The sequence below is a fragment of the Genypterus blacodes genome, unplaced genomic scaffold, assembly GCF_046128005.1.
Source record: "Genypterus blacodes isolate CSIRO-AG114 ecotype Tasmania unplaced genomic scaffold, CSIRO-AGI_Gbla_v1 ptg000141l_1, whole genome shotgun sequence".
Classification (NCBI taxonomy): domain Eukaryota; kingdom Metazoa; phylum Chordata; class Actinopteri; order Ophidiiformes; family Ophidiidae; genus Genypterus; species Genypterus blacodes.
The window spans coordinates 1,994,040-2,021,986 of record NW_027466943.1 but is presented as its reverse complement, the minus strand read 5'-3'; the positions used below and the strand labels follow the sequence as shown (position 1 = coordinate 2,021,986).

The following is a 27,947-nucleotide window of genomic DNA, read 5'->3' as shown; positions in this document are numbered from 1 at the left end:
GGCATTGACTTGATTATTCATACAAAACATATATACAATATAAAAATCTCAATTTGCCACTAATCCAAATTCAGCATATACAAAAATCCAAATGACTATCATAGTGAAAAATAGTCAATGTGTTTTAATTAGAAATCATCCAACGTATTCTCATTGATTGGGTGCTGCTTGCTGGTGGGTAGTTGCACTATTTTAGTCCATCCATTCTTTCTTCGTGTCGTGACTGCAAATAGCTAAATGTATTTAGGTGCAAATTCTATTTAAAGTACTTGCAGCCCTTATTTTCTGATGTGATGCTTGGCTTTACAAACTGGAGTTAGCTCTGTGCTTTTCCGCTTTCGCAGATCCCTCTTCTGCACTGAATCCGGGCTCTTTTCAGAATTTAGAGACCAAGTTTCTAACACTTCCTCTCCTTTTTTCCTTTGGGTACTGCTTCGGGGTGTGATTATTACTGAAGGAATTGAGCGGCCTCTTAAAACTCTCTCTGTAATCACAACGGGCATCTCCTCTTCCTTCGACATAGTCTGATCCTCTTCCTGGGCGTCTTGAGTTATAATCATTAACTCTGCCTCCCCTCCTGTACCTAATCCTAAACTCTGGACGCCCTCCTCTTCACCAGTAGTTTCAATAGCTTCCTCAGTATCCTCTGCCTTTTCTTCTATGCCCTTTTCATTCTGCCCTGGAATCTCTTTTTGTACATCGTCAGAGGATTCATTTTTCTTGTCTTCAGCCTCCTCTAATTCCACCATATTCTCTCCCTCCTTGTCATTAATACCTGGTTCCATCTCATCTGCCACCTCTTGATAATTGTCACTGTAATTAACCACTGGCTTTATCCGTTGGGATCTGCGAGTAAGACATAGTCTTTCTTCTTCTTTGTCTTTGGACTTTGTACAAGCCGTGTCTGAAACACCTCTTGTCCTGCCCCTGAGGGTTCTGCCGTCAATTAATGGGGGTTCCACACTTTGCCCTTCTTTGGTCTCTGAAATACATTTGTTAGGTGAATCCATCATGGTTTCTTCTCTTTCTGGCTCACTGATAGTCGACTCTACAACATTGTCATCTATCAGATCAGCGGTTTGCTTTACCGAGTTCTCCACAGCATCTGCAGCTGGAGACCCTGCCTCGTTTTTACCAGATGTGTCCATGGATTTGGTTTGTTCTGTATTCAAAGGATTGATATCACTCTGTTCACCTGAATCATCATTCAGATGAATTAAATATGCTTGCGTTTCCTCAGCCTCAGCACGTTCTTCTTCCTGCTGTTGCATTTCTGTGGTTAGAAAGGGAACTTCTTTCTGTTTAACCACGCAGGTATCATTAACTACTCCTTCAGAAACCACAGTGGCAGGTCCAACTTCTGTAGTGGTGATGGTGGTAGATGTTTCTATGACGACAGTTTCCTCTTCTGTGTCACTTGCCTCATCTTCAGCTGATGAGAGTTTTTCCACAACTCGCTCCTTAATCTCTGATCCAACCTCCTTCACAACTTCCTCCCATTCCTGTACTGTCATAACTGCTTTCTCCATTGTAAATGCATCTTCCATCTTGTCTGCTTCGTCTTCAGCTGAATCTGGACATGCCTCTTGGTTTCCCGTTTTCTCTTCAGGCAATCCCAGTCCGTCCTCTACCTCGGTCCCTTCAGCTAATGTAGAGTCTTCTTTTTCCAATGCATTAAGCTGTTTGCGCACTCTTTTCGATCTCTGTCTTGCTGAAGCAGGAGCAGACCTTCTTTCTTTCCTCATAACCCTTGTTTCCACAGCATGTTCAAATTCAGTGTTTTTCTCCACACATTCCAGGTCTGCTTCTTCATCCATTTCATTTTGCTGTTGGTTTCTTTTGGATTTACGTCTTGGTGTAGTTGTAGCTGCCTTACCACCATGTTTCAGAGTTCTTGTTTGAATAACTTGGGCTTTAGCCTCCTCAATGTCGTTTGCCTCTTCTGTGTAAGCAGTCAAGAGGTGCTCTGATGAACTTTCTGCAACTGGAGCCTCTAACTGCTCAGTTATAAGTGTCTCCAGCACAGACTGCTTCTCCACTACCATTTCCTCTTCTTCTGAAACAGCTGAGTCAGATTCCACTTCCGTCATGTTTATGGTGGTAGATCTTTCTATGATGAGGGTTTCCTCTTCCTTTGCTGTGTCATTTTTCTCCTGTACCTCAGCTGGTGAGGTTTCTTCCAAGACTGGCTCCTCAATGTCTTTCACAACTCCCATACGGTCTTCCTCCTCCTCGTTTACTGTCCCAGCTGTGTCCACCTTTGTCAAGGTGTCCTCTATCTTCTCTTCCTCAGCTACAAAAGCAGATTTTTCCTCCGTGTTTTCCTGTGTAACTGTTGCCTCTTCCTCTTCATCTACACCTTTTGCCTCGTCTGACTTGGCTGTCAAGAGTGTCTGATTACTATTTTCTACAGCTAGGGGCTCTACTTCTGCCAATGTCACTAAAATGGCACACTGTTCTCCTACTTTCTCTTGTACATCGACGCTTCCCACTTCTTCAGGAGCAGCATTGACTTCAGTAATCTGTTGTATTCCTTCTCCCTCTTCTAATGCCAGCCCCGTTACCTCTTTCTCTGCCTCCACTACCCCATGTGATAAATGTTTCACTTCTTGCCTTGGCTGCACTTCTTCATATTTTGGTGCAACAGGTCCAGAATTCCTTCTCTTTCTGGAAACGTTTGTTTGTACTGAGGGTTCACTGACATCTGTAATCGATACCTCTTCTTCTACATCTTCCTCCTCCTGCCGTTTAACAGTTGTAGATTTGCAAGCTGGTATTGCTTTGACTGCTTTTCTTCCAGTTCTCAGAGTTCTGTGTTCAGTGACAGGTTCTTCTTTATATTTTGAATGATCTTCTTCATCTAACTTGGTTGTCGGTTCTTCTTGATCTTCCCGGAGTTGTTTGCCTGATCGTGCCAATTTACGCTTTTGTATGACAGTCACAGACTTCCTGCCCCTCCTCAGAACTCGTGTGTTCATTTCTGCTTCATCTTCATCACCATTACCTGCAGGTTCCTCCTCCTCTTCATCATTTTGTTTGCTTCTTTTGAATCGGCATCTTGGTGTAGCTGTGACTGTCCGTTTTCCTCTTCTTGAGTATCTCCTTTCAGTAATTGTTGTTTCTTTCTCTTTATCAACAGATTTTCCTTCATCATCTTCGGTTGTCATGCATGTTTCTATAGCATTCTTTTCACCTTGGGCTTCCATCTCCTTATTTTCACATGTGTCTGAATTGGTGGACTGTTTTCCCTCTGCTGCATTGTGTAATGTGCCTGCCTTTACCAACACCATCACTTCCTCATCCAGCTTTCCAACAGGGAAACTAGGAGCGTTCTCCTTGACCATCATCTCATCTTCCATCAGCTCCTTCTGCTGGTCTTCTGTCTCAGTAGGAATCTCTTCTATAAGAACACCCATGTCAACCGTTGTTGTTTCTTCTTGGATTTTCTGGACGTTTTTCCTCATGTCCACTAAAACTACAGTCACTCTTTGGAGGTCAGAAATCTGAGGTGCCCGTTGCACTCGCTGTGGCTCCTCAGAGTTAGTTTCCTCAAGGATCATCTCATCGGCAGCAGTCTCGGTGTCTTCCTCCTGTTCGGTAATTGTCCCATATACTCCTCCTTCTTGTGTTGTTCTTGTTTCAGCAACTGTCGTTGTACTTGTACTTTTTACCTCATCCTCAATGGCCTTCTCTGAATATACAGTAAATAATTTCCCTTTAATATTTTCCCCTTCCGATCTTTCTTCCTCCTTGAGCATTTCAGACTCTGCATTGTGCTGCTCCACAACAAAATGAGACGTTTCCTTTTCAACATTTCCTACTGTTTGTTCTGTTTCTTTTACCTGGACAGGATGGCAGGTTGATTTCAGGTCCACTAAAACCACAGTAGCCTTATGGAGCATAGAAGAAAAATCATGAACCTCTTCTACATCTGCTAGTACAGTGCTGGACTCAGTCACCTCTTGAACGTCTTTGTGTGTCACTGTTACTGAGGCTGCAGTAACTAACACCGAGTCATTTTCTTGTATCATGTTGTATTCCACACTGGTGACATTGGCTGCCCCAACATCTGTCCCCAACTCTGGTGCTGCACCTTCATTTTGTTCCTTTTCCTGAACTTCATGATTCTCCACTTCCATCTCAGTTGAAAGTTGAACTTCCTTTGCAGCTTCCTCTGCCTGGGTTCTAACTCCTTCCTTCAGCCCTATCAAATCCTCCACAGGTGCTTGTTCTTCTGTCTTTTCAGTAACCTCCCCCTCTCCCATCTGGCCATGTTCCAGCATCCCTTGATATTCTGATAGATGGCTTGACTCATGCTGTGCAGCTGTTTCCTCTGATATATCATCTTTGGTTTCCTCTTCCATGTTATCCAGGACACCTGCTCCCTTACATACCTCTACTATTTTTTCTGAGACTATCAATACTACAGTTCTTTCATTTTCAGACTGTTCTTCCTCAGTTTCTGATGCCACATTCTCAATTGATATCTTTGTGCCACAAGAATTTATTGCATTCAGATCCTGAGCGCTAGCATCCTCTACTTGTGTGCTGGTGGAATGAGCTGCTTCGTCTATGTTGTGTTGGGATGTAAGTGAAACCAGGATGGTGGATAGGTTTTCCGCCGCTGTAGCTGCCACTTCAGGAGCATTATCAATTTCATCCACTGCTTTTGCCTCAGTAGTCACACTGACCACAGCCTAAAAAGTAAGAAAACAATAAACAATAAAAATAAACATGCACTGATGAATCCTCAACATCCAAAAAAGATTGTAAGGATGCAAACCTCAGCCTGCATGTCCTTGGCTATTTCAGCAGAATCTTGTGTCACTTGCTCCTCAACTTGCACCTCTTTGGGGGTTTCTGCTTCAATATCCTCGATTCTAAAACATTTTAGAGCATTAGTTGTTTATGTCTGCCATTAAACAATATAAATGCGATGAAACAAAAATAAAGCAGATTATTTCTGAGAAGGTTTCTGGTAGAAAACATTGGGAGAAAAAACAGTTGTTCCAATTGGATTATGACACAATTCCTTCCCTTCAAAACTGTAATGCAGAAAAATTTTGATTGATTTTGATGATTTTAAAATGGCTCAAACAAGGAGAAACAGCTTATCATTCAAATAGTGTGTGCACTATTTTGCACAGAAAAATTAGTGAAAAGACGTTAAAAGCATGAAACCCTTGTTTTTGTTGCTTCTGCCTACTCTCTCTGCTATTCTAGGGACAAGAACAGCATTGCATTTTTTGAGTCAATAACACCAAATATACTTGTAAATGTCGAGATGTCTGTGAAGCTTCAAAACTGGGTCAGGACAAAACAGCTTTAATTGGCATTAATGACAAAAAACAACAATTTGTCTTTGATCCAAGGTTTTTGTCCCAGATCATGATAGTTTGTCTGATATTGTAAAAACAGAGCAACAAGCATGTACTATGAGCTTGGCATTACAGATGTCAAAGCAGATGGTAATAGCTTACATGTGGTGCTTCTGCATTGGTTTTGGAATTTCAGTCTTCAGATGTTTCTCAAAGAATTACACAGTAATAAACCATGGGTTCATTCATAAAATGTTGCACCTACTAGGCATTGCTACACTAAATATGTTGATAATTGAGTTTTGGGGGTAGTGTGTCTTGGTTTAATTCATATAATGTCATACCTGATCACTTTTTCAGATTTGCTGTCCTCTGTGTGTTTTGAGCCACATCTCCTATTCTGGGTTGCAACAAGTACTTCCTCACTCGCTGAAACATCAAAGGAGTTACATTCTACTTTGCATTATCATAATACACGTCTATTAAACAATCAAATAGAGAAAATGTGTGTAATGAAGATCTAAAATGAGGAAATGCTGACCTTTTGTAGCTTTCAGTACTGTTACTTCCTCCTGAAAATCAAAATTGGGATTATTGTTACAATTCATATTGGGATGATGATGGATTAAAAATTGCATCATTTGCAGGGGTAGAAAAATGTAAAGTTTACCACAATTTCGACTGTATTTTCCATTGATTGTTGTTCTTGTGTTTGTGCCCCCATTTCCTTTTCAGTAATCATGAGTGAGTCCTCTGTGAAGGAGAGATTCTTGGACACTGCTGAGAAAGAAATTTAAAATTAATTAGTAGAGGGCAAATACAAATCTGTGTTGAGACTAAATTAGCAACCAATTCTAAACCATTTACTGCTATTTCCATTTCCTCATTTAAATTAGTTGAATCGTTATAATATTTGAAATTACAGGAACTAATGCATTGACTAACAAATACTTTATACTGGGCTTAATTTCCTAAGAATTTGTGAAAGTTCATTAGGTGCAAATAAGTCCACAAGCTTTTTGCCTGCAGAATGACAGAAAGTTACTTAAAATGTCATGTTTAATGTTCAAGTTTAGGGTTAAGGCATTATGTTTATTATTTCCTATGAAGGACCAATAAAAATATGAGGAGGAAATGAAGATTCACTCAAATGAACTGAAGAATTACCACTGCTGTTTGACAGCTGAGGGAGTCAGTTTTTTTGTTAGTTTTTTACAGTTTCTAAAAAAATGATAAGGTAATGTGCCACTGTGTTCAAGTAAACAAATTTATTTTTATTGACAATGATTTCTAAACTGTGCAGTGAATTCTTGGTAATAATGTTCACAGGGAACAGATGTGGCCCGGCTGATTGAGTGAAGAGAAATATATAAATGGGGTAAATTGTAGTATACATTATTAAATGTAATCTACTATATTAAACGTCAACTATTAGCTGACTACTACAGGCTAAACTTTACTTTGGTGGCAAGGTGGTAAGCGGAGATAGGGGAAAAAAAGTCATTCAAATTCACTTAAGTCGTGGCTCTAGAGGGGAACTAAAATGACGAAGTCTGCGGATCAGTAGGAGGATATTTTAAACAGCCTGAACGACGGTGAACGGAGTGCGAATGTTAGCAGCAACATAAGTAGTGTGAAGTGTCCACAGCACCGGTAGCCGGCTGCAAAAAGCGAAAAACAAACGGAACACACGGAAAAATGACCCGAGTTACATCAACCTGGGATTCAGCTGGAGCGGGACGGAGGACAAGCCAAAGCCACAGTGTGTGTGTGTATGTGGTGATTATCTCAGCAATGAGTCCATGAAACCATCGCATCTCAAACGGCATCTTACAACAAAACACACAATGCTGAAAGACAAACCAGTGGAGTTTTTTGTACGCAAACGTGATGAACTGAGGCAGTCCTAATGCGCAATTCAGTTCCGTGGTGCACCTGTGGTTAAAGAACAGGAGGCTTCTTATCGTGCCCAGCCTCTGCATAGCGAAAGCAGGTAAGCCGCACACAATTGGTGAACAGCTGTGTTTACCATTAGCAAAAGAGATTGTACACATTATGTGTGGCGAGAAGATCGCCAAACAGTTAAATTTGGTGCCACTTTGAAATGACACAGTGTCACGGAGAATAGGAGCCATGGCAGATGACATGAGGAAGACACTGATTGAATTAAAAATAGTCGCTATTATCCATCGAACTGGAAGAGACTACTGATGATGCAGGTTTGGCCAATTGACTTGTTTCTGTCAGATATGAGCACGATGGTGCAGCTAAGGAGGACTTTCTGTGTTTGAAGTACAGTTGGTTGTGTTTTTGATTTATGTTCTCACATGCTGTGTGTGTGTGTGTGTGTGTGTGTGTGTGTGTGTGTGTGTGTGTGTGTGTGTGTGTGTGTGTGTGTTTGTATGTATGCGTGTTTGTGAATGAAATGCAGTTGTTATTAATGTTCTCACATGCTGTGTGTGTGTGTATGTGTTTGTGTGTGTGTGTGTGTGTGTGTGTGTGTGTGTGTGAACATGCTGTGGGTGTAAGAGGGACTGCCCCCTGCCCCATATGGGAGAGTTGTTCCTATGAGAGAGTTCTAGTACCAATTTGTACAAGGTGGCTGTGACTGACAAATGTCAAATTAAATAATTTCTTATGAGGAATAAATTTGCTTCCCATGTGTATTTTGCATAGCAGCTGAATAGGGTCGGCCTACGCTACTGTATTTTAACATCGGCCATAGTGGTGGTACTTGGAGAACCAAATTTTTTCTGAGGTGGTACCCGATGTAAAAAGTTTGAGAATCACTGATTTAGAGCCAACAGCTCACAATATAACCATACTTGGAAAAACAAACCCATCCCAAGTCAGCACTGTTGCGAGGATACATTCCTGGTACATTCCTCATTACAAATCATGCCTAAACAGAGATGAGTGTGTGCCGTCCAGTTTGCAGTGTTCACCAGTAACCTAAATAATCATTCCATCAATCAATTTTTCAACAAGGTTCAACATTCTGTGCCATTTGTTCTTACCACTCAGGTCCATGGCCTGGATCTTGCTGGCAATATTGGTCCTCTTGTTGGGTCTACCTATGTTTTCAACCTCCCACAACAGAACTGTGTCTCCTGGATACTGCCACAGGTACTTCTGACAAACTAAAGACAATGAGGAGCACATGGAACAACCACTCAAGCATCCAGTATAACCACTGCTAGCTACCTGTGTCAAAGTGCATTGACAATTTAGTCATACGTTTGAACATGGATTTTGGAAGTGGGTATCTTAACCCCAAGCAGTCCTCTTTGTAACTGAGCACAAAGTCCTCTAGCATCTGGAGGCCATATCCTTTGCCACGGTGAAGTTTCCTGACAAATATCGAGTCCATCACAGGAAGCTGATAACTTCTGGTTAAGAAGGAACCAAATAAGCTACCTAAAGGGGAACCAGGGGGAACATACAGTTGAACATGTTGTTAGAAAAGTATGTACACACATTTTTGTTATTCTTCAAAGATATCTACCAGCGCAAACTACACATCTGAGAACATACTGTGTACAGTATTAAAAGATGTATGTACTATGTACTACACATCATAAATTACCTGTAGGCTTGACTGAGTAGAAACCAACAGCCTCTCCATTTTTCCAGAAAAGTTTTGCAAAATCATTTTCCCCATGGCAGAGGAAGGGAAGCTCCACAGTGCTCATCTCTTTGGCTCTGTAGATAACACGATTGAGGAGGTACAAAACTATTCTTTCACCAACTGTCTGCACCTGAAAGACACAAAACATGTTAACAAACAAGTTAGATTTGTGTGTTAACACAAAAGTGACATGGAATTCTGTTTAGATTGTGATGCATTAAGAAATGTGTTTTCAATGTGAGGTCAAGGGTCATACATTGCAAGGCTAGCACTTGCTTAGCTAGTTGTAGCTGTGTTAATAACTTACGTGCATATTAAATAAAATGACTGCAAGTCACACAGGGGCCGTTTAATTTTATATTCAGATCACAGGTTGCCCTTGATTGAGGAAATAGCTATTCTAAAACATTTAACTCAGTTTAGGGAAAGATCACAGGTGTATATAGATTAAAATTTAATCATGTAATAAATAAATTACTGGCTGCTTTCAAGTCATACAAGATTGTGGTTAGTGTTACATGGAAACTAATTAACGAGTGAGCAAGGGGGTGTTAACTGAAGAAGTTCTGTGAAAAGTGTGTTTCAAAAAGTTTTTTTAATTTAATACAATATTTCTGCTGTGGTGTCTTCACCGTCATTATCAGCTGGTAGACATCTCCTCATACCTCCACAGCTCCAGCTCGAGAGCTGTCCGCTGTCCTGAGAATGTCCTCCACTGTCCACCACTGGCCAAGCAGGTACAGGCCGACAGCTGTGAAGGAGTCATTGGGTGCAAACAGGGCCAGGATCTTGTGCTTCTCACTGGTACCATACAGAGGGACAAAGCCCACACTGGAAATACTGATAGAGACCTGCAGTAGACAGACAGAGAAATCTGTGCATAAGGACCCACAGTTCAATCAAATATTATCTCACACTATTAAGGTAATTCATTAATTTCTATTACTTAGTCTGACTGTAAATTTCAGGTATTAAATCTGTGTGAAATTGCCACCCATTGCAATGTTGTGGAATAAACCCTTCTTGGTGTGCCGATAACACATTACAGAGTGGTATGTAATGATATATGTAGTGTGCACTATGCAAAAATATCTCCATTTGTCTGTCTATGCACGTGTAATCTGATCTACATTATATTCAGTCTTATCAGTAATGATGAGGAAATGTCAACACAATCACATTTTCTATGCTCCATCTTGACCTGTGAGGAAAAAAATTACAAGCCTTATCAAAGTCAGAAATAAGCATATCAGAGGTAATGATTTACATATCTGAGGATGTGTAAATGGTGTCTCTGATTGTAACGAGTTTCGCCCAGGTGACCCTTAAGTACCCCGTTAAATCTGTGGGAGGGGCCCTGCACAACTCAAGGTATATATTCTGCTCAGGAAGAATCTTACTCCAGTGTGTGTTTAACTTTTGTGGGTGTCTGAACTACTGGGTTCATCTTGATTTGGCTGAGTACATCTACTTGCTTACCAGGTTGCTTTTTGCTGTACTTTGATTGCTTAGCAGTAGTGCTTTAATCGTTAGGCTATTGTTGGTGTCGTTGATACTGTCTCTGATTGTAACGAGTTTCGCCCAGGTGACCCTTAAGTACCCCGTTAAATCTGTGGGAGGGGCCTGCACTCCTAGCACACAATTTGCAATTAGCGAAGCAGTCTTTATTAAACTTTTATTCTGAAAGCGCCAGGCAAGGCAAACGAAGGCTAGGCGATCAAAGGCAACAGGCGACTTTTTCAAGTGCGACTTCTTCCAAGGGCCGCCTTCTTCTCTAAGGCCCCTAGTAATGTACTGTACTGTATATCTTCTACTAACCATGTGCTTTATTCCCACTCTCTCCTCTAGGCGGCCACACAGACACTGGGTCAGACCCAGATGTCGTGACCCCACCAATCTTATCTATCCTTCTCTCTCCACTCATGTTGAGCAGGTGGTGGCAGGGGGGCTGTGGAACTGCCAATCTGCTGTACAGAAGGCTGAGTTCATCTCAGGCTATGCATCTGTGCACTTTCTTGCTCTAACAGAGACTTGGATCACCCCAGGAAACACTGCCACGCCCGCAGCTCTGTCTGATGCGTACTCTTTCTCTCACACTCCCAGAGCTGCGAGGCGGGGCGGTGGTACTGGCCAGCTAATTTCCAAAGACTGGACATATTCTCTTTGTTCCCTGTCACAATTCTCTCCCTCCTCCTTTGAATTTCATGCTGTCACTGTCTCTCATCCGGTCAAGCTCACCATTGCTGTTGTTTATCGCCCACCAGGCCCTTCCGGGGACTTGCTAGAGGAGCTCGACACTCTTGTCTCTCACTTCCCTGACGACGGCTCCGGCCTCATCCTTCTTGGCGACTTCAACATCCAGACAGAGAAACTTCACCCTCTTGTTTCTCTTCTTGTCTCCTTCGACTTAGCTCTCTCCCCATCTCCTCCTACCCACAAGGCTGGCAACCAACTGGACCTCATCTTCACCAGGCACTGTTCTAGCGCTGACCTCTCTGTCACTCCTCTACATCTCTCTGACCACTACTTCATGTCCTACACTCTCTCCCTCTCCTCCCCTCCCACCCAATCTCCCCCCACCCGCATGAGTTCTTCTCGTCCCAATCTACGCTCTCTCGTCCCCACTGATCTCTCCTCTTCTGTTCTCTCTGCTCTCCCTGCCCCTGAATCTTTTTCTCTTCTATCCCCTGACACTGCCACTGATCTTTTTCTCTCTACCTTGTCCTCCTCTCTGGACAATCTCTGCCCCCTTATCTCCAGGCCTGCACACCCAACTCCACCGGCCCCTTGGTTGTCGGACTCGGTGCGTACTCAGAGACGGAGCTTGAGAGCGACTGAGCGCAAATGGAGGAATGGCATACTCCTGGAGGACCTTCATGCCTTCCAATCACTACTTTCCTCTTTCTCCTCCTCTCTCTCCGCTGCTAAAGCTGCCTTCTTCTGCACGAAAATTCAAACCTCTGCTTCCAACCCCCATCCCCTCCTCCCTCCTCCTCTCTCCTCCCAGACGATTTCGCCAACTTCTTCGACAAGAAGGTCAACCACATCCGATCTTCCTTCCATCACCCCCCAGCAGTCCTGTCTCTACCACCCTCTCCATCTTCTCCCTCCCCACCTCCCTCTTTGTCCCAATTTCCTCCCTCTCTGCCAAGGAGGTCCTTCAGCTCATCACATCTAGCCGCCCCACCACCTGCTCTCTTGACCCTGTCCCCTCATCTCTCCTTCAGTCTGCTGCACCGGATCTTCTTCCCTACCTGACCCACCTCATCAACACGTCTCTGGCTTCTGGCTCTTTCCCCTCTGCTTTCAAGACTGCTAGAGTCACTCCGCTTCTAAAGAAACCAACTCTTGACCCTTCAGACATCAAGAACTACAGACCGGTATCCCTTCTACCCTTTCTATCTAAAACTCTTGAACGTGCTGTCTTCAATCAACTGTCCCTGTACCTCGACCAGAACAACCTTTTGGACCCCCACCAGTCCGGCTTCAAGTTGGGCCACTCGACCGAGACGGCCCTCCTGGCAGTGACCGAGTCACTCCAAACTGCAAGAGCGAACTCTCTCTCCTCTGTCCTGATTCTCCTGGACCTGTCTGCAGCATTCGACACAGTGAACCACCAGATCCCTCTCTCTAACTTGGAGGGAATGGGTGTCTCTGGCTCTGCGCTCTCCATGTCAGCGTCCTACCTGACAGGTCACTCCTACCAGGTAACACTGAGAGGTTCTGTTTCGAAGCCACGTAGGCTCACCACTAGGGTTCGGTCTTGGGCCCTCTTCTTTTCTCCCTCAATACAACATCTCTTGGTTCTGTTATCCACTCCCATAACTTCTCCTACCACTGCTATGCTGATGACACCCAGCTGTTTCTGTCATTTCCTCCTTCTGACACCCAAGTGGAGACGCGCATCGCTGCTTGCCTGGCAGACATCTCGGGGTGGATGTCAAGGCACCACCTGAAGCTCAACCTGGACAACACTGAGATGGTGTTTCTCCCGGGGAAGGGCTGCCCGCACCGAGACCTGGCCATCACCATAGATGACTCCGTGGTGACGTCTACTCGGACTGCGAGGAATCTGGGTGTGACCCTGGACGACCAACTGCCGTTCTCGGCAAACATCGCTTCGGTGACGCGTTCCTGCATATTTCCTCCTCTACAACATCCGGAGGATTCGTCCCTTCCTCCCCGACAAGGCAGCGCAGGTGCTGATCCAGTCTGAAAACCCATCTCTTCAGGAAACACTACCCAGATCATCCCTCTTAGGACATCACCTATTCTGTCCTAGCTCTTCTGATGCTCTTGTTTTCTAATCTGTCATTTCTAATTTGTCCTTTTTCTCTCATTCATCATAGTACCTAACTTTTGCACTTCTACTCTAGCTCTAGTTATGCTCTTAGCTGTTGGTTTTGGAAGGAAATGCGCTTACGATTTCTTGTGACCTGAAGTTCTTTTATCTACCTTTTGTTGAACGCACTTATTGTAAGTCGCTTTGGATAAAAGTGTCTGCTAAATGACCGTAATGTAATGTAATGATTCTTCTATGGAGCTGGATGGTACTAAGGTCAGATGAGCTTGACCCTGTTCATTGCACTACATTGCGGCAATAGCCTAAGCTCTTGCTAGACACTTTTCCCTCATACCCATGGCATTTTTTTGTTTCTGTGAAACAGTTAATCTCAATAAAATGTTCACAGCTCTTCAGACCTCCTGTCAAAATATGGTGTTCAAAAAGCAAGTATTTAGAGGAAACAGTGCTGTTAACAACCGGGGACACATCTTAAAACTGCATGTTGGTAAAGAGTGACAACACTAGCTGCTAGAGTGTGATCATCTTTGGCATCACTGTTGCACGGCAGGACAACTATCCTCAGACATATTTTTGATGTAGAAACAAAACCAAAAACTTGCAGAGGGCAGCTACGGGCTGAGTAGAACACGCTTTCTTCAAGTGTAGCCACACAGATGTCGTGTTTGCTTCCAGTCATAAATGGTTGTTTGTGTTATTCTATAAGTATAGTTATATTTTAAATTGTGGACAAACATCTTACACATGAGATCTGAGTTTGCCACACACACACTTCAAACAAAAATGAAGTCACAGAAGGTTAAATGCTTACGCACAAATGCACCATGTTGCTGTCAATGTTGGTATTTTATCATATATTTTTGAGTTCCACCTTACATAGATGTACATCATCATTGTATGCAAATATTTAATTTCAAAATGAAAATTTAAATGGTTGTGGTATGGATTACAGATTATGTATGGTAGCCTTCTAAAAAACATAATGGATGAATATACGATTGTACACTTAAGACAGCTAACAATGTGTGTCAGTATGAAATATTTTGTCCTCAGAGCTGTGGCTAGTATCACAACAGAGGTCCAGACTGTGCTGTACCTGGATTGAGTTGGCGATGGTGAGGCACTCAGGATAGTCAGGGTTACTGTAGAGGAGGTTGGTCATGTAGTTCTGTGCTGAACGCTCCAGCTCTCCCTGGCTGGCAGTAGCCAGGATATCCACAGGGAACTTCATCTCTTCAGACACAAGGAGAGGAGAGATTAGTACGCGAGAAACAGATACAGACTAGTTTTTGTTTTGGCCCCCAACACGGCTGTCTTTGGGTGTTATGGTAGTATTGTTTGGATTGATGAGCTGCTACACATGGTGAATGAGTGAATGTGCAGGGTTTGAGGTTTGAAGAAGAGGTGCCGGGCTAAATGTAAATTAGTTGAGAAAACAAACAACCCACAACCTTTGAAGGGAGAAATAGGGAGAAGACATGGGGAGATGCTAATGAGTTGTTACCTTATAAGATATCTTTATTTCAGAGTGAAAAAAGTCTTTTTAAAATTACTTTAATAAGGCCTTCAATTTACAGACAATAATAATGACTCTGGTCTTTATTTGTTGGACTGCCACATAAAAAGTCAGTGATAGTGAAGTACTAGGGAAAATATAACCAGGGGTGAAAGTAGAGGCCGGTAACATCAGGTACTCCTTGCCATTAGAAGACGCAGTGCCATTATGAACTACCAGGAAGAGGGGACAGAAAAATGAATAGAGGGCTCCACGCTGACCATTCAGCTAAATGCCTCAGCTCCACCAAGGTGAACCTGCAGCTCCATCACACAGAGACAGACAGCAGATGATGTAGCTTTGAGTAGTGGAGGGCTGGGATATCGTCCCAATGACCTAAGATGGTTGCACCAGGGTAAAAACAACAACTGGAGAAATACCAAGCTCTGCCAAATAGAAATGTCTCATCACGGCAGTACAACTGCTATGCACAAACACCTAAAGCGAAAGCATCTTGGAGTGCTTTTTCAAGACGGAAGCAAGACAGCACCGCAAGTCCTGTTTACTTTGTGTTCTCGCTCACCAAGCATAATATATTAAGATTATCAAACCGAGGAACGTGTTTCTGTTTGTAGTCACTTGAAAGTTAATTGGTAACTGTCCATCTTTTAAGTAATTTCTTTAGGAGATTTCCATTGTAGGAGTGAACAAAGTCTGGCTGAGGATGAGAAAGTGTTAAAATACTTGAGTCAACTGGAATCCCATGGATAGCAGTAAATATGCAGTGTTGTGTATGTAAATGTATTCTTAGCATGGTAGACATTACATAAAAGTAACCAGAACAATAATTGTCACCTTTTGCAGAAGAAAAACAGGTGGTTCAGATGACAGTGTGGGTTCAAACATCTACCACATTTATCCTGTACCTCAGAGTACATTCCAGACAGTCTGAATTTAGAGAAATGCATCCTGTGTATAACCTTAAACTGAATGAGTGCGAGACGAGCACAAGATGAGACACTACAGGTGCAGCTCAATAAATTAGAATATTGTGGATAGGTTAATTTATTTCAGGAATACAATTTAAATAGTGAAACTTATATTATAGATTCATTACAGTGTGTAAATAAGTGAAATATTTCGAGCATGTTATAATTTTGATAAGAATGGCTTTCAGCTAATGAAAACCCCAAATTCAGTATCTCAGGAAATTAGAATATTACATAAGACCAATAAAGATAAATGATTTTTTAATACAGAAATGTCAGCCATCTGAAAAGTATGCTCATGTACATGCACTCAATACTTGCTTTGGGGCCCCTTTTGCACAAATTACTGCATCAATGTGGCATGGCATGGAGGCGATCAGCCTGTGGCACTGCTGGGGTGTTATGGAAGCCCAGGTTGCTTTGGTAGTGGCCTTCAGCTCGTCTGCATTGTTGGTTCTGGTGTCTCATCGTCCTCTTGATGGGTTTCAGGTCAGGGGAGTTTGCTGGCTAATCGAGCATAGTAAAACCATGGTCGTTTAACCACTTATTGGTACTTTTGGCAGTGTGGGCAGGTGCCAAGATTAGAGTGTGACACTGTGATCATCGGTATCAAACTTTTTTAACAATATTTTTATTTTCTCGGATACTGAATTTTTGGTTTTCATGAGCTCAAAGCGATAATCAAACTATTGAAATATGTCACTTTGTATGTAATGAATCTATAATATGACAATTTCACTTTGTTGTGCACACATGGCGCCGTAGGTAACATTGGAACATACAGAGTTGAACCCAAACTCCACCACATGATAAGATAAGAAAAAAGTTTATTATCCCAAGGGAAATTACTATGCAACAATGACAGTACAGTGGAGAATGAAATGAAGAATTGTGCAAAAAAATGTGCAAGAATGCATGCAAGAAAACAAAGTTCACAATAAGGGGTACAAGTTCATACAATAGGGGAATAAAGTACATAAGGAATACAAAAGGTACAAAGTACAGAACGTGCATCTGGCTGGGAAGTATAAATATTCACAACTTGTACAGCATACAAGCCGTCTCGCGGGATCATCAACTTATCCTGGTGAGACAGTTTGTGTGTCCCAATAACCTCTAGAGCTATGTCCGCTTGAGTTTTGAGCTCCTGGTAGGGTCACCTATGCCGAACAGGTCGAACGATAAAGGCCAGACGAGGAGTGATCCCCCTGGTCCTCCAGGTTAGGGGTTGGGCTGAGGGTGGGCTAGAGATTTTATGAAGCATGGGAGCCAAAGCCATCCGGATGCCCCCAGGCTGATGAGGCCATTGGTCCACCCAAAACATGCTATGAGAATTGGCAATTGGAATGTACGAACGCTGTACAGCACTGGCAATATTGCAAGGACAGGTCAGGGAAGATGCAGCTGGGAGATGGCGAGACCATGGTTTATTCTGGAAGGGATGACAACATTCATAGAGGGTGCCATGTATTGTGCTGTATTCATCAGAGATGCCAAAAGAGACTAAAGGGACAAGCTGGAGTCTGTTTACCACAGCCCTGACCCCAGATGCATGTGGAGTGGACTACGTTCCATCACAGGCTACAAGGGAAGGATTAGCAGTGATGCCCCACCCGCCGCCTCTCTCCAGATAACCTCAACACCTTCTACACACGGTATGAGGCGAGCAACAACACCCCTGCAGTGAGGCTAGCTGAGGACCAGGACGACTGCACTGAAACAGATCCACCGACGATGCCATTGCCCTGACTGTGCACACCGCCCTCTACTACAGCTCAGCATTCAACACTTTTGTGCCCACCAAGCTAGTCCCCAAGCTCAGGATCCTGGGCCTCAACAACTCCCTTTGTAAATGGATCCTGGACTTCCTGACGGACAGGCCCCAAGTGGTGAGAATGAGTAACATCACCTCCTCCGAACTGACCCTGAGCACTGGAGCCCCACAAGGCTGCGTACTCAGCCCCCTGCTATACGCCCTGTTCACACATGACTGTGTGGCCACAAGAAGCTCCAATGTCATCATTAAATTTGCTGATGACACCACCGTCCTGGGTCTCATCTCCAACAACGATGAGACCGCCTACAGAGAGGAGGTCAGTGCCTTGGCAACCTGGTGGCAGGAAAACAACCTCTCTCTCTCTCAACGTCGGCAAGACGAAGGAGATGATTGTGGACTACAAGAAACAACAGGAGGGGCACGCCCTATTCACATCAATGGGGCTGAGGTGAAGAGAGTTTCCCCATTTTAAATTCCTCGGTGTGCACATCAGCAACAATCTCACCTGGAGTAGACATTCTGACTCGGCAGTGAAAACTGCCCAGAGGCGCCTGTACTTCCTGAGGAGACTCAAGAAGTTCAGCATGTCTACAAAAACTCTCACTAATTTCTCCAGCTGCCTTACTGCTTGGTATGGCAGCTGCTCTGCCGAGGACCGCGAGGCCCTCCAGAGGGTGGTCAAGACAGCGGAGCGCATCATTGGCTCCATCATTGGGAGGCAGTGGCTCAGTGGGTAGTGCTTCCGCTTGGGAGCTGGAGGGTTGCCGGTTCGAGCCCCTGTCGAGGTGCCCCTGAGCAAGGCACCGAACCATCAATTGCTCCCCCCTCTGTGGTAATGTAATGTAAGTCGCTTTGGATAAAAGCGTCTGCCAAATGATCGTAATGTAATGTAATGTAACCTCCCCCCGTGCAAGGCATCTTTCACACAAGATGCCTTAGAAAAGCACGGAAAATCATAAAGGACTCCAGCCACCCCTCACATGGACTCTTTTCCCTCCTTCCATCTAGTAGACGCTACCGGAGAATCCGGGCTCAGACTACCAGACTCAAAAAGAGTTTCTTCACCCAGGCCATCAGGCTTCTCAACCAGTGACTTTGCACTCCACTATCATTGGCACTCATGCCACCTTAGATTTATTTATAGGCAATAGTCTGTACACTGTAAATTTTTAAGACTGTTTAACATATATTTTTAGTCTGTATACATATATATATTTTATTCTGCTGCTATTCAGTCTGTTCTGCTTCCTGCAGTGCTACATCTTACTTTTTGCACTAAATTCAATTCTGTTTTTGCACTAAACTCAATTCTGCACTAAATTCAAATTTTTGCACATTCTCTATATGCTGCTGCTGACGTCTCGTCACAAAGAATTTCAATGTAGAGTATCAACCTGTGTTTTTCTGTGCAAATAACAATAAACACTTGAACTCGAACTGTAGGGATACTTATTTGGAAAGATGCAGCGGCGGCTCTTATGGAATGGACTCCAGTTAGTGAGATTCTACTCCAGGCACATAAAATTGACCGTCATACACATTTATGCAACCGCAGAAGAAGCAGACGAGCAGGTGAAGGATGAGTTCTACACAAGACTGCAGGAGGTAGTGGATAATAGTAATCAGAATGATATGTTAATCGTCACTGGAGACAAGAATGCAAATGTTGGATATTAAAACTGGGACTTTGAAAGAGTTATGGGCAAGCATGGACTGGGAGTGCGGAACGATAATGGAGAACGATTATGTGAGATGTGTGACAACAAACTGGTGATAACAGGAACATTGTTCCCACACAAGACCATCCACAAAGCAACATGGATTTCACCAGATGGCAGGACGAGGAACCAAATAGACCATGTTTTGGTTAGCAAGCGGTTTAGAAATTCGGTGGAAGACACAAGGGTCTACAGGTCAGCAGAGGACCGAAGGACGAAGATGTGAGGAATGCATTTAAGATCACTTTGAGAAATAGGTACCAGGTACTCGAAGAAGAACCACCGTACGAGGAGAATGAAGTGGAGCAAGATTTTCGTGTTGTGAAGGAGGCGTACATAGAGGTTGTGGAAGCAGTCTTGGGTAAACCCCGGAACAAGAAGAAGCCATGGATCAGTGGAGAATCATGGAGGTTGATGGACCAGAGACATCAGATAAATGAGAAGATCCTAAGTACACGGTCAGAGAGGGTAAAGGGGCAGCTGAGAACAAAATACAGAGAGGAAGACAGGGAGGTGAAATGAAGCTTAAAATCAGACAAGAAGAAATGGTTGGCGAACATCGCAAGTGTTAACAAAGATGAGGCAAAGTGTTGCGGTGCTGGATAAGGATGGGAACCTTCTCAGTAAAAGAGAGGAAGTGCAGAAGCGATGGACAGAACACTTTAAATAAGTGTTGCATAGGGAACAACCACCTAACCCGATCGTAAGAGAGGAGGAAGCAGGATTTGAGAATTGATAGAGGAAATAGCAGTCAGTGACCCAACTCTTGGAGAAGTAAAGGACGCAGTCGCGAAACTAAAGAACGGGAAGGTGCCAGGAATCGATAACATTATGGCTGAGTTACTTAAGACTGACGTTGAGTTTTCAGCCAAGAGGATACATGAACTGCTGGGAAAAGTGTTGAGAGATTGGAAACCATCCCAGAGGATTGGAAGAGAGGAGTGATCATAAAACTACCAAAGAAGGGAAACCTGAAAGAGTGCAAGAACTCAAGGGATAACATTGCTGTCTATTGTAGGAAAGATACTAGGAAGGATTGTGATCGACAGGATACGGAACAGAATTGACAAGTGATTGACGAAAGAACAGGCAGGCTACAGGAGAGGAAGGGGAACAACAGAGCAAGTCTTTATACTGAGGAATATCATTGAACAGGTTAATGAATGGCAAGCAATGTTCTGCCTAGATTCCTTTACCTGTTTCAATCTCTCCCTCTATTCCTTCCAAATTATCCTTGACTCATTAGACAAAATGATCAGCGCCTTCATTTGTGGTGCGAAGCCCCCAAGGATCCGCAAACCACTATTACAAAGATGTAAGGTCAGTGGGGGTCTCGCCCTACCAAACTTCCAATCCTATTACTGGGCATTCCACATAGACAAACTTCGCTACTGGGTGAATTCCCCTGAGCTACCCTGGGTGCAGGGTTGAAGCTCAATCATGCTCTTTCCCTTCTTGTGCCACTGCCCTGATCTACTCGTCTCTTCCAACCAAGATCTTTCAGTTCACCAAGACCCTGTTGTTCTTAATACTCTAATGATTTGGTATCAATTCAGGAAACACTTTAAATTTCGTAAACGCCTCCGCCCTGGGTCCAGTACGCAACAACCACCTGTTCCCACCGTCATTCTTGGACTCTTCCTTCTCAGCATGGCACCACAAAGGCATTCAGTGTTCCCTTGACCTGTACCCCGATGGCAGTTTTAACAGATTTTCCAATCTGTCAACTCAACATAGACTACCTGCTAACCAATTATTTAAGTACTTCCAAATCAGACAATTTGTCTACAGCAATTTCCAAAACTTCCCTTCCCCTCAACTCATGTGGGAAGACCTGCTAACGTTCAAGACTCCGTCAAGTGTGACCATCTCTGAGATTTACAGCCGTATTCTGGACCTTAGGGTTCATATCTAATTCAAAAACACAGGCTACCTGGGAGACTGAGCTTGAACTCCATCTAGACATAGACTGGTGGGACGAAGTCATACGCAATCTACATACTGCCTCATCCTGTGCTCTTCTCGCTCTCATCCAGTTCAAGGTTGTACACAGGGTCCATTTCTCTATATCCAGATTGGCCGAAATGTACACGGGCATAGATGACAAATGTAATAGATGTTCGATGCCTCACTGTAACCTAAGCCACATGTTTTTTCTCTGCCCCAGGCTCCTCAACTACTGGGCGGGTTACTTCAACACATTGTCCACCATATTGGGAATGCAAGTTCAACCCTTCCCTCATATTGCCATCTTCGGCACTCCATATGACCTACGCCAAACACCCCACAAAAGGAAATGATCATGTTCACCTCTTTGCTTGCTAGACGACGCCTGCTCCTGCATTGGAAATCCCTCACCCCTCCCTCTATTTCGCAACAGCTGAAGGATACAATGTATTTTCTCAAACTCGAGAAAATCAAGTACACTTTGACTTTGAGGGGCCACACTGATAAATTCTATCAGAGATGACAACCGTTTCTCTCTTATTTCACAGATTTACAGGCTATGCCAGACCAGTGACTGATTACCAGAACACCGAACAGTTCCTTTTTATTTATTTATTTTAGATCCCAGGTGGGCCAGGAAGGGGTTGGGTGACTGCAGGGTTGTGTGACTGTGGGGTTGGGTGGGGTTTCTGGGTGGGATGTCCTCTCTTTGTTTGTTTTTTTGCTTCTCTCTATCACAACCTATGATGTGATTTGTACTAGCCTACATTGCTGTTTGCTCCTGTAAAAACTGTATTTACCCTATGAGACCATTGCAATTTCAATCTACTTGTATTCTACCTCAGGGTCTACGTATAAAGTCTAACAACAGTAGTATTAATAATACAACCTTCCTTCTTTCACTATCTCCCTCTCGCTCCTCTTCCCCCTCTTTCTGTATAAAAAATTATCGGCAAAATATCCCACAATTGTATGCGCAATGTCATGTACAATGTTTGCTTCAATAAAAAAATTTGCAAAGAAAAAAAAAGAAGAAAAAAAAGACATCTCAAAGGATTAGGCTATATAAGACGGTAGTGTTACCGCTTTTGTTATACGGATGCAAGACTTGGAAAATGAATAAAGGAGATGATAGGGCAATTCATGTATTCCAGCGTAAATGTTTGAAAATAATCCTTAAAATTAGCTGGCAAGATGATATCAGCAACAAGGAGATACGTGGTAGAGCAGGCATGGAGCCATTGAGCAGAGAGATAAAAAGACGGAGATGGAAAATTATTGGGCACCTGTTGAGGAAAGATCGAGAGTGATTGTAACATAGTGATGACCTGGGCACCAGAAGGAAGGAGGAAATGAGGAAGGCCAAAAACAACATGGAAGAGGACGGTGGAGAAAGAGAGAGGCAAGGCGGGGTAGAGGACAAGGGAAGAGGTGCGGGTGAAGGCAGCTGACCAGAGAAAGTGGAAGAACTCTGTGGAGGTCCTATGCGCTACTAGGCACGAAGAGGATAGATGACAGCAAGACCTCAGATCCCTATGTCCATTTCCCGACCCGAGATGACTCCCAGGTATTTGAATACCTGCACAGTCTAGTGTCACCCCATTGATAGACACAGGTGTGGAGGGTGACGTCTTCCTGCAGAGGTCCACCACCAGCTCCTTCGTCTTGTCCTTGTTGAGCTGCACGTTATTAAACACACACCACTCGGCGAAGGAGTCCATGATGCCCCCTGAACTCCTCATTTTCCGCTCGGAAAGATTTGGGGTAATTGTTGAGCACTGCACACACTTGAAAAGGTTTGGTTTTGGTAGGTAATCACCCTGTGATGTGCTGTGATATGTTGAACAGCTTGGTTGTCTATGTTTGACACTTCTGCTTGCAAAACAGGAGACAGTAAAAATAAATAAATGCAGTTAGATTTGAGCCAGCCAATCAGATTGAGCTTGTCACGGGTGATGGATAGTGGCTGATTGGACAGCTCAAAGATTCAGTTCCACAAAAAATACAAATACAAAAGTGTGAGCCAACCTGTACATGATAGTGATCGTTCAAGTGCTCAACTGAAGAGTTATAAGCAGCCCTGCCAATACGATTACACACTTGGTATTATGCAATGTCTAAAACACAAACTGCCTGACAAATGGACAGTAAACCCGCTTGACCAACTTCACAACCCCCACACACAAATTCACTGCCTCTCGCAGGATGTGTTTGCAAGCCAACAGGGTTGACTGATACAAGACTGACCTTTAGCCTCAGGGGGCAGAGGGTGGGGGAAGGACCCTTGTCCCACACAAGGTGCTGGGATTTCCTTTCCTAACATACACACTGCTACAAACAAAAAGGAAAAAAATCTGCAGTTTGTCTGTGGCGTGAGCATGATCAGAACTTGTTCTAAACCAACTACACACAATCTAGCTATTAAAATACAGTATTCAATGGAAGTATGTCTACTCCAAGTAAAGATCCTTGACTTGCTTTTGTAAGCAACATCTTATGGGCTTTTCCCTGGGTCACTCAAGCAAACAACCAACTGAAAAATGCATAAAATATCCTCATTGGCAGAGGTAAAAATGGAACACACAGGTGTTAATATTTTTCTGACCAATTACACCTTTCAGGTAAAAGTTGTGGAATGATCCATGATATAAATGGTCTCCCAACCATAAAAACAGGAGAGCCAAGAAGCTGGCAAGTAAGCAGTCTGAACAAGCCTGTGCATTTCCTCAATGGGGTGAACTGCCTCACACCAACATTGGCAGCATGGTTCAGGAAGGTAATATAGCGGTATTGAAGGGACTAGAAGGTTCTGCACACATGAGGTCAATGAAAAAGGCTAAAAGTACAATCCATCATGATTGGGCAACATGCCTTGTATACTTGGCAAACAACTACTTAGTTTGTGCATGTGTACGGCTTTGTTACATTCCTGCCGCACACCAACCAGGAAGAGTTTGAATGAGCTAAAATAAGTGAACATATGTGTGTGGGGCTCCTTGGATATGCTGGAAAGCCAACAACTTTGTTTAAAAGTCATTACATTTTTACAGTCCCTCCTATGTGTACGAGTGGGAATTAGAGCTTGAGATCCAGTCTTTGTGAGGGGGGATGAGCAGGAATGTCAGCAGACAGGAGTTATTTCCTGAGCATGTGACTTCATCATCCTACAGGCATATCCACATTCAACATGGCATTTGAAGGATCACCATCACTCTATTAAATCTCTGACTGTTTATTCAGATTGAAAAACCACTTAGATTATAGTTGATTGATGGTATGCATCCACAGTACGTATTTTTTTTACCTTGATTGCAGTACAGATTTTCTCTAAGTATACTTACGGTGGTTAAACTGGAAGCAGTGTCCAGCCCAAATCACACACACACACACACACACACACACACACACACACACACACACACACACACACACACACACACACACACACACACACACACACACACACACACACACACACACACACACACACACACACACACACACACACACACACACACACACACACACGTGTGCAAAGTTCAATAATTGAGTATGGCCCCTCAGGGCTGATGGCAACATCAAAATGGCCTGCGATAGGACAAAGGTATGTATGCTGCCTCTTTTTTAGGCCAGGAGTTCTTCTTTTGAGTTCTCTCTTCTGATGCTTGGCCAGCTTGGCTATCAGGCAGATCATTGGGTTTTTTCTCTTCAAAAAACATTTAGAGCTTGGAGAAGTTACATACGCGGGCTAATGAGTTACGTGTGGGACGTGTTTGAAGCCAGCCTTTTCAGAAAGAGATCATGGATGATAATTTCTGATTTGCAATAAGTGATTAAAATGCTATTTTTTAACAATACCCATGATAACTGGATTATTTAGATGTATTTTTTTGTTTTGTTTTTATTTTTTCCTCCAACCCACAGGTGTCAAACTCAAGGCCCGTGGGCCAAATCCGGCCTGCCACGTCATTTTATGTGGCCCGAAAGAGCAAAATAAACGCCTATGCTGCTTATAAGCATACATTGTCCATAAACTACATTTCCCACAATGCATGTTGATTTTGTGTCCCGCTTAGAGACGGCATCCCGTCACTAAAATGCAGCGTTTACATTAATGTCAGATCAGCGTTTAACAAAGGTGATTTTCCGAGGATAGATTCTCTGATATTTTAGTGAATGATTCCTTCATGTAATTTAGGTCTGTGAATGGCTTTCCGTGCCTTCCGATCTTCTCACACCGATCTTGCTCTCCCCAGCTTTCCATAGCGGTATCCAAATAGCTATTTTACGTTCATTTCCAGCTTGTTATTTTTCAGTAAATGCTGCGTGTTTTTTCTGGAAATGTCTTTGAACATTTTCCCGTTTTCTTCTCTCATTTATTATAATTCGTCTTTAATTTCTCTCTGTATAGGAAGCACATTATTATTAATTATTATTATTTCTCTCCTGTATTGTCGTCAGTGAAAGCAAATTGTAACTGTCCAGGCAGAATTCAACTCTTTGTTCTTCCAAAACTTTTTTTGGGGATTAATCCCCAAAAATTAATTAATTAATTAGTGAGTCAGTTCAGTTCACATTTCTACACAGATGAGGAAATGTTTGTACATTTAAAATCATTTCTAGATCTTGAAAAGTTGTTTTATATATACTGTACTGTTATTATTGTTTATTGTTGAAATTGGACTTTTTTTACTTAAGAAATTGAAATACTTAAGAAAAACATCTGCAATATGAACTTGTACTTCTTTGCATTAAAACGAAGGGAAAATTTGGAGTTGTCCATTTATAGGTTATTATGCCATGATTTTGCTAATCCGGCCCACTTGAGTTTAAATTGGGCTGAATGTGGCATCGCACTAAAATTGAACACCCCTGCTCCAACCTGCTGCGGCCCCCACTTTGAAAACCTGTGCATTGGGGCATTTTAACATCAGTATGTACAGAACTCTGGTGTCCGCCTCCTTACCAGTACCCGCAAGTCCGCCATTGACACTGATTAAGCATCAAGATTCTACTCACCACCTATAAGGCCCTCAAAAAAATCCTTACTTATCCTTCTTTTGCCTATATTTTATATTCTAAAGTTCTATCCTACACTTTGTAAAGCACCTTTGAGAATTTTGAAAAGCCCTAAGCAAGTCCAAAGTATTATTATTAATTTGTTGGAGCCCACCACCTTTGCAGGACAAAGAAAGAGGCTCTAGTATGCGGAGAAGGTCAGTGTGGGGGAGGGGAGGGGGCAGTGGCTGCAAGAGTAGAAGGAGGTTGGGAGCTGATGGCTGGGGCAGTCAGGGAAGGGGTCAATATAGAGCATGAAGTCACAAGAACATTGAGGAGAGGAGGGGCCGTGACTGGAGGTGTGGGGTCAACTGTTTGGGTGCCATGAGAACAGTACAACAACAACAACACAAGCCCACTATATTCAAAATAAAGCAATACAAGAATAAAAAACATTAAACCTAAGATAAGAATGACATCTCTTTTCAGATCTCCAAGATTATGTTGAGTGGAGTAACATTTGGACAATCATTGGACAGCGAAACTCACCAAAGATAAAGGAATTTGAATTATTTTGAGCTCATTAAAGCAACTCACCCATGTATTTCCTGGTAACAGAATTTGATGGAAAAAATGTAAACGAAAAAATTCTCAGACATGTGGAAACTCATATCAACGTCAAAAGTCTGAAAATGGATTTTAATTTTGGTATCACTTGTAATATCTTTAACTGTGGTTATGGCCCTTCAAGAACAAATAAAACCACTTAACTGTTTTATCAGAGGCGGTTAACACATTTATGTCTTGAGACCACAAAAAGAAACATATTCACCTCATGATAATCATTCAACTTTTAGATTAGATTTATTGTCATTGTACCCCCTAACCCTAACCCAAACAAAGACACAAAGAGGCGGTGAGTTTATTGTTTGGTCACGCACAGCCTCACTTGGTACATGATGTTCCAATAAGCCCTCGTCTCAAACCCTGGAGGACTCCAAGGAGTTTCTTATCCCTCCACTCACAGCGACACTGGGTCTCCCAAATGCAAATCCCGATTAAGGCGAGTCAACACTGAGCCATAAACTGAGCCAATGTATACACAATTGATACTGGCCCCCAATTCTTATTCTTATCGAAAAGTGTAGCGCCCGGGTGGGCGTGTGCTCTCTCGAACACTGAGGCTCCAGACAGCAACAATAACTTTATAACTTTGTATGACGACTCTACCACTACCACAAATTGAAACATGCTGCGCACTACATAATTATGAGGGGGAAATAAACAATTTGGCGTGCCTTCTGTGAGATAAACATACACACAATTAGAAGATAAACATTCACAGATTACTCCACAAAAGTTAGTCAAGGCGGCGAAGTGTTAGATAGTAAGTGATGGACTTGTAAAAGAACTGAGCGGAGCGTTAAAGAGGGAGAATGACGAGGAGCAGTTTGGTCTGGTTGAACATTTTGTTCCCGGTACGCACGCGCTGCTTCCCCGTGGCCGTACGACAGCGGGTCTGCGGTGGTATGAACCGCGTGGACTGACGCGCAGAGAGCCGGGAGCGTGGATCAGGGCACATTTCATGCTTTATGCCTCTTAATGGCAAGGAAAGTAAGCTCGCGCACACACGCTCTCTCACACACCCGCAATACATACAACAACACTTGTGTAACACCAGACAAACACTCACCTGCACTCTCCACACGAACCTCGTTCTTCGAGGGTAAAAATACATTCACTCATCACTTTCCATTCCGTGACCAAGTATACT

The 27,947-nt window shown here is 43.2% G+C and overlaps 1 protein-coding gene across 3 annotated transcripts; it reads right to left on the bottom strand.

Moving 5' to 3' along the window:
• Nucleotides 1–27,947, bottom strand: LOC143012136 (uncharacterized). Of its 3 annotated transcripts, none has more exons than XM_076165202.1 (11): nt 27,867–27,947; nt 14,346–14,482; nt 9,612–9,797; nt 8,905–9,076; nt 8,556–8,735; nt 8,336–8,458; nt 5,989–6,098; nt 5,860–5,890; nt 5,663–5,747; nt 4,784–4,880; nt 1–4,697 (listed from the first exon to the last, which is right to left on the bottom strand). In XM_076165202.1, exons 2-11 carry the CDS (start codon nt 14,478–14,480, stop codon nt 279–281), a joined length of 5,538 nt encoding a protein of 1,845 aa, XP_076021317.1. In that variant the 5' UTR covers nt 14,481–14,482; nt 27,867–27,947; the 3' UTR covers nt 1–278. The 3 variants fall into 3 exon arrangements, with proteins under 3 accessions (XP_076021317.1, XP_076021318.1, XP_076021319.1); XM_076165203.1 differs by having other exon boundaries at nt 5,989–6,095; XM_076165204.1 differs by lacking the exon at nt 14,346–14,482 and having other exon boundaries at nt 27,867–27,932.

Coding starts and splice junctions, on each gene's coding strand:
- LOC143012136 (XM_076165202.1), bottom strand. CDS start 14,480: ATGAAGTTCCCTGTGGATATCCTGGCTACTGCCAGCCAGGGAGAGCTG. Junction 8,459..8,555: donor TCCAAAATCCATGTTCAAAC/GTATGACTAAAT, acceptor CATTGTCTTTAG/TTTGTCAGAAGTACCTGTGG. Junction 5,748..5,859: donor AGTACTGAAAGCTACAAAAG/GTCAGCATTTCC, acceptor TTGATGTTTCAG/CGAGTGAGGAAGTACTTGTT.